Genomic DNA, 10,301 nt, shown 5'->3' with positions numbered 1-10,301 from the left:
GAATGAATTTGTTTGCTATTAGTTGTCACTTACACTTGAATCAGCGTATTTCTATTTCGGTGGAATCAAAAGAAATGGAAAAAGGAGAAAAGGAAAAAGAACAGAAAAAAAAAATACTTTAGAATTAAATTTCATGACCATTTAATTTTGCACCGTTAGTCGGTTTTGCAAGCGTATAAAATTAAGTGTTAAATTTCATCAAAGAATTTTCGTCATGTTTTTGGGTTTTGCAAAAGCCGTCTCAACTTCCAAAATTTCGTAAGTTACTCTTCAATTGTATGAAACTCAATAGTTTTTAATGTAAAAGAACGAAAATTATCCGGGAAACAAATAAACCCCACAAACAGTGACTTGAGCTTAAACTCAGAAAACTCGCTGGAGTCGGCGTCATTTTGGATTTAATTTTCGTATTACAAAAACTTCAATTTTGAAAAGAAATTATGAATTTAAATGAACATCGTGTCTGATTACATTCAGTTCTTATACTGATGACGACCTCACAATCTTCATCATTTTCAACAAGTGTCTTTGATTTAATTTAGAGAAAGAAATCGTAAAATAATCTCTTCTATTCCGCACACACACCAACAACAAATCACTTTCAAAAACTTCGCAAAATTCCGACCGCATCTTGGTTGTTCAACCAAAATTCAGCTAATTTTTTCCATCTACAAAATCGTAAAAACATCGCTACGAAAGTGCGTTGCTATGATAATAATGACGGCACTTGTTGCTGCTTTTGTTTCAAAACTAAAAATTATTCCACTTCACAACGCACAGTTAAGGTGTTGTTGTTTTATATAGTGATGAAGTTTCTATGTGCAAATCATGGTACATGAAGAAAAAAAACGAATCATAGTGTTTGTCTGCGTTTTATATTTTTACACCAGTTCATCTACACACCACTGTAAAAGAATCGCGTATAATAATCGAAGCATTTGGTCGCGTTGTACATAAGCCAAGCGAATGCACGAATACACAGCCGAAAAGGCGTTCACAAAACGAAACCAACGCCTAACACGACACCCACCACTTTTCATTCAGACGTTTGATACGCTCGCGCTTGTGTGTGTATTGATGTGTTCGTGCACGAGCGCGCTGACTTCAAATCTGCTCCGTATGAATGCTTTGAGACGAGTGAATATGTGCCATTCGCTGCTGGAACTTCTAATAAAGCACACGCATTTTCGCGTTGCTCTGCTGCAACTTGTCCAACAAACAGTTAGATTCATCAGTTGAAAATAAAAAGTCGTCGAAAAATCCGTTTACATAAATTTGTGTGTTCAATAAAAATTCACAGAATTAATCAATATTAAAAAAAAAAGTTATTGATTTAGAATTTGCGAACTTTTGCGAGAAAAACAGAACGAAAAAAAAAAAATTAAAGAGAAAAAGTGGTTTGTGCACTAAAAAGTTGATGAACGAAATAGTATTTGATTAAAAAAAAAAAAGTGCAAGAGACGGTGAGCGGATTTTTGTAAAGTAAAATAAATGCGAAAAATGGAAGGTCCAATGGAGAATTTGGCTGAAGTGTATGTACAAGACTTTGAACTCGATCATTTGGGCGCGCCAGTGAAACGTGAGCCAGAAGCTGCAATGAAAATCCCATGGACTGCGGTAGATGAGGATGAAATGCCAAACTCTGTTCGACTTCGTCAAATCACCGTACCAAGTGGTTGGCATCAGCACGAAGAACGTCGGCTGCATAATCTATCACCGCCGTCGACGGCCGAATCACACAATCACAGCGCAATTCCAGCTCAAGGAATCGTTGGTGTAAATGGCGTTCCATCCACACCACCCGATACACCGCCGCACGTTTATTCACCATGCAATGGAGCCATGTACAGTGCCCATGGCCATTCGTACGGTCATACTCATCGGCAATCGTCAACTTTCATCGAAGACATGATGTGGCTGCCACAAACAATGCGAGGTGAACAGCCGCTCGATTTACGGCCGCTGCAAAATTGCTTGGACAACGATTGGGAACGACGTGAATATATGCAACAAGCGCCAAATGGACAAACGCTCGCCAGTTTACCATCGCATTTGACACACTTGGATCATCATCATATGGCTTCGATTAATGTGCATAATTCGTACAATCACGCACACGCCAATCGGCCGATGTCGGTCAGTTCGACGCGTTCATCGTCGACCATTTCGCCGCGACAAACCGGCCAATACAATTCCTGTTCGCAGAGTAGCATGGGTTCGAAAAGTAGCCAAAATACTGATGCCAAAAAAATTGCCGACGAACTGTTGACAACGCTATCGGTGCGTGAATTGAACAAGCGCCTGCATGGATGTCCACGCGAAGAGATTGCCAAATTGAAGCAAAAACGTCGAACATTGAAGAATCGAGGCTACGCACAAAATTGCCGCTCAAAGCGGTTGCATCAACGTCACGAGTTAGAGAAAACTAATCGGAAATTGCAGCTCGAGTTGGAAAATACGCGCATGGAATTGAATAAAACGCGACTTGAATTGGATATGATCAAGCAACGAGTTGCCCAGCGCCAAAATGATCGATCACATGATTTACATTCGGATGGTCATAGTTCACCAGAATTCTACCTATGACGTCAAATAGGAGCTCATGCTCCAAGACAACAAACACAATGGAACACACGTTATTGTTAATCGGGATCATTGCGATCCACTCTTTATGTCTCACACAATTTCGATAGAAAGTTTAATTTCTTTTCTTCGCGATTCAAATCTCCACAGACGGATTTGCAAGCAAGCAAAATAGTCAGTTTTCATTCCAACCGAATTAAAAAAAAAAAAAAGAAAACATAACGTGATCCATTGCTGTTTGTGGTCTTACTTTATTGAATATTATCAAATGAACAGAAAAGAAAATTAACTTTTACTTCGTAATATTCGATGGTGAGAATACGGATACAAGTAAATTTGAAGTGATAAATCCAGTCAAGTTTAAAGTTGGTAGAATTTTATGCCAATTTAACGTTTAAAACAAAAAGAAAAATCATTCTCATTTTGCCAAATAACTTCATTTTAAAAGCAAAACCTAAAAAAAAAAATTACAAAAAAAAAAACAAAGCTCATACTTATAATTACCATGTTAATTAATGCTAAGTGACATCTACTAAGTTTCCGTTTCAAAGACTTTCTCTCTCTCTCTCTTCTCCCGGATTGAAGTAATTTCCAATTTTTCTGTTCGTTTCGTTCGTACTTGTTTCATTCAAATTCAATTTAGTGCAATGCAAAGAAGATAAGTGCAAGAAAATCAACCTAAATGTCGAACGTTTTGTTTTTCTATTGTTTTCATTTAGTTTGTTGTATTCGGAAGAGGAAATTGCGCATATTTCGAAAAATCCTTCAAATTTTAATAATATTTCCACATGATTTATTTACTCCAATGAAAGAAGAGCTAGTTTTCCTTACAAAATATTTGTTTCTGTTTCGAACATTTTTTTTTTATTATCTTTTTCGTAATTTGACAAAAATGATTTGAATAATAATTTTGATTCAGAAAAAAACACGCAAAAACACATAAAATATCATTTGTTATAGCAATGTCAGTGACAGAAAAGAAAAACATACAAATTGTAAATGTAAATAACAAAAACAACAAGGAAAATAAACTTAATTTTAATTGAAAGATGAAAGAGTATCGGCGATATTATGTCATTTGTGTATAGAAACTTTCTTTCTCTCCCATTTCAGTTCTAGTTTGCATTTCAGACGAGTTTTTGCTTCTGATTTGTTTTCATTCGTGATAGCACACGCATACAACAAGAACAAAAACAAATCCCACCTCATGACCGTTCATGCGACTGACCTTTCGCAAATATTCTGTGTGTGTGGGCCACTTTGTGTATTATTATTTGCACACAGCATTAAGCGATCATTCAACTCTGATCCATTTCTTCCTTATTAGCCCTTGTTTTGGTTTTCTCACTTGAATCGAGGTAACTTGAAACTATATTCAATTCATAAAGACGCTTTGTGAATCAAACAACTGCACGAGATGGAGATGCTTTGAAGAGGTAACGTATAACTTTTGTTTCCGTACTGTCTGGACTTTGGCTAAAAGTACAAAGTGGTTTCCGAAATCGAAACATTCACTCTGAACATATGAAGCATGCGGATGTTGAACACACGTAAGTATTTTCTTATTTTGAACACGATAAATTGGCCGTTTCTTTTAAAAAGTCATTTTGATTGCCTCAGATGCATCTTCAATAAGAAGCTCATTCATTCAACAGAACGAACTACTTACCCACTTTTCTATCAATGACAATAGATTTCTAGCTGTCAAAATGGTTTAGATCCATAGCGAACAATATATCAACAATCATTTTTCTTTCCGTTCATTATAATGATAATTATCGTATGCAACAAAGTACTGCAGTTGATAAAACGGCCAATTTTATTTACAAAACATAGATTCCGATTATCATTGGATTCAATCGCTGCCACGATTTCATTCATCTTTACTGTTTGCAATACAAAAGCGTCTTTGCGCTCAGACGGGAACTGCATGAAAGTGTAACATAAGCCTGTCTTCTAGGCGTGAATAACATAACAATAAAATGAAAAAAAATAAATATGATTCCGTTGTCACATGCGTTTCTCTGCCACAAACGGCACACCAGCCATATCGGTCGTAGTCTTCACTTTGTACTTTTCATTTCTGTCGCTGCTATGTTGCAACGTGAACGCGCATATTTTTGTTTGTTTTCAAATGCGCGTGTTTTTTTCAAACATCTTTAATTTCCAGAAAAAAAAATGTGAATTCTAGCAAAAATACGGAAATTAAATACGATTTACATATTTTCATTGAAAATTTGTGTGTCTGTTTCACTGACTAGAAATCAGATCGCCGCGTCTATGTGGTTGGCTACATAATTCTATGTAAATTATGGCATTGGCTCGACGCCAATACACGCGGTATCGGTGGAAATCAGAAAATCAATTTCAATGTATCATTTTCAGGCAGGCCATGCGAATCAATGCAAGAAAAGTAACACACATTGATATTGACCTGAGCAACCTGTACACGGTGACTGCACCACAATCTCAACGGCTTCAAATGATCTTTGCCCATACTTTCGTGCCAACTGATTTTTAATTGATGCACTCGATTGAATCACTTCATGTGTTGTTTGCTGATTGTATTCGAAGTGTAGCATTTAGTCGCCAGTTGAATTGGATTGTATGGAAACGTTTGTATTATCTGTTGTCGTTAAAATTGACTTATTTTGTCCTAAAGAAACAGGATTTAACATTTGCGAATAAAAATTTACGTGTTGCTATGATAAGAGTTGTGGCACGTGCATGCTTCTTTTTGGTTCAAAGTACTTGGCAAAATGGAATGCAATGACACACGAAGAAATGAAAAGAAAAAACGGCGGCGGTGTTTCTTCGTTTTAAAAAGTGAAGTGTCGATGGCCACTGTGCAAACTGTACACGTGAAGTGGGTGAGCATAAAATCAAAACACAATTGCATTGGAAATGTTTTATCAAGAAATCAAATTGGATAGGGAAAAAAAAACCGAAGTTTAAACATTGGCAATTGCAAAAATTGTTATGATTTTCAAGTTGAGCAACGTTTTTTTAAAAAACAAAAACAAAAACTCCAACACGATACATCACCAAAGTAGAATACTGAGTTCACTGACTCTTCTGTCACACATATTTTTCACATTATGCGATTGGCTCATGTGTTACACTTGCACATAAACACAAATCAATGACAAGTGCCACACAAAAAAAGACACATCAAAAATTATCGTGGACGTCAGCATAAGCGAATAATTGATTTTTTTTCTAGTTCGAGATGTAATTAGTTAGATTTTTTCGATCTGTGGCGAGCAATCAGTAGGAAAATGATGTTCGTTATCAACTGCAGTCATCTGTTGTAAAAGTAAATTTCTATCACTGTGTCTCTGTCACATTGTATGCACTTGCAAATTAGCGACAAGATGACAAATGGTCGTGAAATATATATTTAGCTCATATTCAATGTGCATTTCAAACTGAACATTTCACCGATTTCAGTGTGATTTCACCGATTTATTTGTGTCCAATTCCATACATGTTGCAAGTGTGTAAGTCGTTAGATTGTTGGAAAAATTAATCAACTGTTTGGTTTCAGCTCAAATTTTATTGAACCATATCACACAGAGAGATTATTTATTCATATCAGCGAAAAATTGCAACTGAGCCTGACGAATGCTTCAAAAACAGCCACACGAGGGGTCATTATCAGTTTTGTTAAAATGTATCTCCGAAGATGAAATGATTGCTGAATGACGTTGTTACTGTGATCTCGTTCACAAACTATGGCATCGGGACAGTGAATAAAAGTGATTTTAGTGTGTTCAATGTCATTGCCATTCGTCTGTTGCACCGATTAATTAGTGGCTAAAATGACCAGAAAATCCAATTTTTCTTTCTTCAACTTCCTTTTTTTTAATGCGGAAAACTTCTTTTTACCGTTACATGAGACGTACATTGTACAATGTAAAAGGTACTAACTTCGTTTTTTTTTCTCCATGAGGATCCAAAACTTTGGATTTTTTTAGTTTCAAAACAGTTTCTGTTTTTATGTTTAATCATTATCTGTGACTAACTACAAATTTAGATTAAAACGTTATTACCAATACGATACTTAAAAATTTTCATTTCCATACATTATGATGTACGATGCAGAGTATTGGTTATTGTGATAGCATTGAATTTAATACAGAAGTTAAGCTGATTTTTTGATTTTTGGTGACCTGAACTTTATTGTACTCTGTATGCTATCGATCTATCTAATCCATCCATACATTGTGATGTAGTACAATTCATGTAGCGGCTCAATTAAAGTTTGTTATGCAATAACAAACTAGACCCAAAATGAGTCCTTTCGTAGGTACTAAGAGACTGTACGCGTAGCGTGGTGAACTTTCTTTTTTAACATTAAAAAGTGTTCAATTTGACGATATTTGACCAACCTTCCGAAATTTTCAATTCGACGCGGTTGCAATGAAAACTTTAACTTTTTTCCAGTTTAATTTATTCGCGAACTTTCTGCATTACTGGCAAATGCCATATAGTCATGCAGTTTGGCTATGGTGATGTTATTAAGCACACATACAATAGAGAGTTGCACCAAAGCCATACGAATGCAATGCAATAAACTTTCTTTTGGTCGCCAGCGCTCGCGTCAAATAGATTAATTACCTAAATAGAACAATAATCGATTTTTTTGTGTGTGTGTCGCCCGTCGCCTTGCTTTAGTCAGCAGTACGCCGTAAATGGGACACATACTGGAATCGATATCCGGAGGAACACTTTCTGAAAAGAAGAAATACTATCTCTATTTTTTCTATAGTTTGACACTCATGAAAACTACTTATAAATCTCAACACATTCGATTTTTATTTATTTTTAGTAATAAAAATATTTCAATTTTGCCAACGTGACTACGTTGCACAAGATTGGTTTCATATATTCGAAAAAGCCATTAATTTTATTTTATTGGCCGTTAATGTGTTCGAAGATAAAGATGTTTAGGTCTGCTATAGTCACTGATGTTTAAGTCTGCAACGACTCACTTGCACAAACTATGATTTGACATGAACGAAACGCGTTTTCAATTTGTTTAAAAAATTGGATCGTAATTAACGGCTCCTGAGATGGCAACTTTAGCGCATAATAATTGTTATCGCTTCATTTGTTTATGAACAAGTGGAAAGACGAAACTATACAACCAAAAAATTAATTGCATCGCATTAGACTAAATAATCCAGACAATTCCAGCGAAAAAAAAAAAATCCTTCTGAATGAATCACAAAACCATTTGGTTTGCATAAAAATCCACATTACGAAAATTGTGCTGTGGTAGAAGAAAGAAAAACGATTCTATACGACTACGTAAAACTGTCATCGTATAAGTTGGAAGTTTTTATTGTCTGATTTCGGAATTTTTGGACAAAATTGCGCATTGTTTTTTCGTGAAATCTATTGAGCAAAATCAAACCGAATGCGCTGGACGAAGTGCGCAGAGAAAAGGAAATTGACGAAAAATCCACTCAAAACAATGACATTTAAATAAATATGAGAACATTTTTCGGCGTTTGTATACAATCGCTAAATGTGCTCATATGGCAACTAACATTAAATTGATATCGATGCATAAACCGATCAACCCATATCAGTAACAGTAAAAATAATAATTTACTCGCCGCAAAATGCTATTTCTGATTTATTTTATTGGCCGGTCATTTCGATGGTTGGACGACGGAGGGGGTGAATAGGAATATTCACGAAAGTGAACCTAAACGGTCTAGCAATTTGGTCAAGTGCATTAACAGGCTAACCACTCTCTCTCTCTATCTAATTAGATTCCGAGCAACATTTTTTTTTTGCTCTATTTCAACATGATAAAGTCGATTCGTTATGATAACTCCGCTTAGAATCTCATCCCAAATGACTCATTTCGTATCCAACCGAAAAAAAAAACATTTTGTTTCGTTCGTCTGCACTGATTTATTGAAATTGGAAAAATATTTATTTATGCTTTGCTGCCGAATAAATATTTAGAGCTGAATAATAAAACACTTTTGGACGGCTGAAAATTTGGCTCATCAATAGATTGATTGTTTTTGTTAACAAAATCGTACGCACGCACGCACTCATTTCGATTTGATCATAAACATTTTGGTGGATATGACTTCCATTTCATACCGGCCGCTGCGTCTGCATTACCCAAAGATGAATCAATAAAATTACACAAAGTAGAAATGCTTAATGGTCGAAATATGTTTATGAAGTGGACTCAATGCAAGGAATTTTCGTAATATAAACATCTCTAATTCAATGCACAACCATAAGAGTGACACATAAATGAATTTAGCTTGTATAAACAATGCTCGCCGAGACTATTGGAATTTTGATAAAATTGTTAAGAGTCATAGTCATCAAGTGGAATTCTTATCGTTATGAAAATGTTCGAAATACAAAAAAAAAACAAAAAAAAAAACTCGAGAGTTTTTGAATGAATTTCCTGATTGATGATGCAAAATCTCTTTTTCTTCCTTTATTTTGAAAATAGTCATTTACATCATGGTCCATTGAGATTAAAAGTTGCAAAATTCATCACTTTGATTCGAAGAAAAGACATGACTTTTCATCATTAGCAAATTAGACTTATTAACATCAACTCTGTATCGAATTTCAACTCTGTATCAAAACATCATGTGTTTATTCTAATGGAATTTTCATCAAATTTATGCGCTGTGTTTTTTTTTTGTTGGTTGCGTAACGACCCCGATGGGCACGCGTTTTTGTTTTATGCTGATCTTCAATTCCCTTCTTACCTCTGTTTGTTTGTTTGTTTTTTTTTTTGTTCGGTACCATTATGTGCAAAATTGTTGACCACTTCAATATTTCCTATATATCTAACGAAAGGTGGTGAGCGATTTTTATTTTGTCTATCTTTTGTCAAGCGCTTCGATGACCAACTGCAACGAAAAAACAATTCGATACAGGAAAAAAAAATGGCATTATGAAAAATAATTCGCTGGTTCAATGAAATCCAAAACTCGGTTGCAATATGAAGCAATCAAATCCGAAAGTCTGTTTATTCGAAACGTCATCAACGAATCGAAAAAGAAATGCAGTCGCTTTCTTGTCTTTCTCCACAAATTGCAAAGCATACCCGTTTGCTTGAGCAAAAGAGAAAAAAAAAACAACGACGAGAAAAACCGAATGAGTTTGTCAGAATTTGGCATATCAATTGATAAATCATCAATTTTGAATGGAGGAAGGTGGCAAACATTGGTCACGGTTTTTAAAACGATTTTGATTGCACGCGATTTTATTGGTAAGGTGTTGTTTTTTTTTAATTTCGTTTTTTAATTTGGCATAACGTATTAAGGCACACGATTTGGTACTTCGTGCACTAAGAGAAAAGTCCAATCGAAATTTGAACTTGAATACGATTTTTGCAACATGCGCCCAACAACAGACATTCGATGTTGTTTTTTTTTTCTTCGTACCTGCGGCATGATTAATAATAAATCATGTGCCAATTAAATTCATTTGATCAGGGAAAATGATTGAACTGCAATATCAGTGGCGCTTGTTCAGTTTTTTTTTTTCTTTTCTGTGGAACGAAAGGAAATGTACGTGTTTGACAATGAATGGAAATAAAAGTACAGTAGTCAAGTGCTCGAATTCCTCTTATATCCGTCTTGTACAAATTTCGTGGTATAAAATTTTTCAATCAGGCATTATGATTAGATTCAACTCAAAATACAGCAATCAATCGAGTCTCT

At 35.2% G+C, this 10,301-nt stretch overlaps 1 protein-coding gene across 1 annotated transcript; it reads left to right on the top strand.

Moving 5' to 3' along the window:
• The first annotated feature begins 281 nt into the window (after positions 1 to 281).
• LOC129567442 (transcription factor MafB) lies at positions 282 to 3,638 on the top strand. The gene has a single exon (XM_055444312.1). It carries the CDS (start codon positions 1,492 to 1,494, stop codon positions 2,584 to 2,586), a length of 1,095 nt encoding a protein of 364 aa, XP_055300287.1. The 5' UTR covers positions 282 to 1,491; the 3' UTR covers positions 2,587 to 3,638.
• The last annotated feature ends 6,663 nt before the right edge of the window (positions 3,639 to 10,301 follow it).

The sequence above is a fragment of the Sitodiplosis mosellana genome, unplaced genomic scaffold (assembly GCF_009176505.1).
Source record: "Sitodiplosis mosellana isolate CC-2019 unplaced genomic scaffold, AAFC_SMos_1.0 Smas_scaffold_11, whole genome shotgun sequence".
In the NCBI taxonomy this organism is placed as follows: domain Eukaryota; kingdom Metazoa; phylum Arthropoda; class Insecta; order Diptera; family Cecidomyiidae; genus Sitodiplosis; species Sitodiplosis mosellana.
Note: the sequence above shows the minus strand (reverse complement) of the source record. Positions and strands in the feature narration are given on the sequence as shown.

Bases quoted from the DNA above. Each gene is read 5' to 3' on its own strand.
- LOC129567442 (XM_055444312.1), top strand. From the start codon at position 1,492: ATGCGAAAAATGGAAGGTCCAATGGAGAATTTGGCTGAAGTGTATGTA.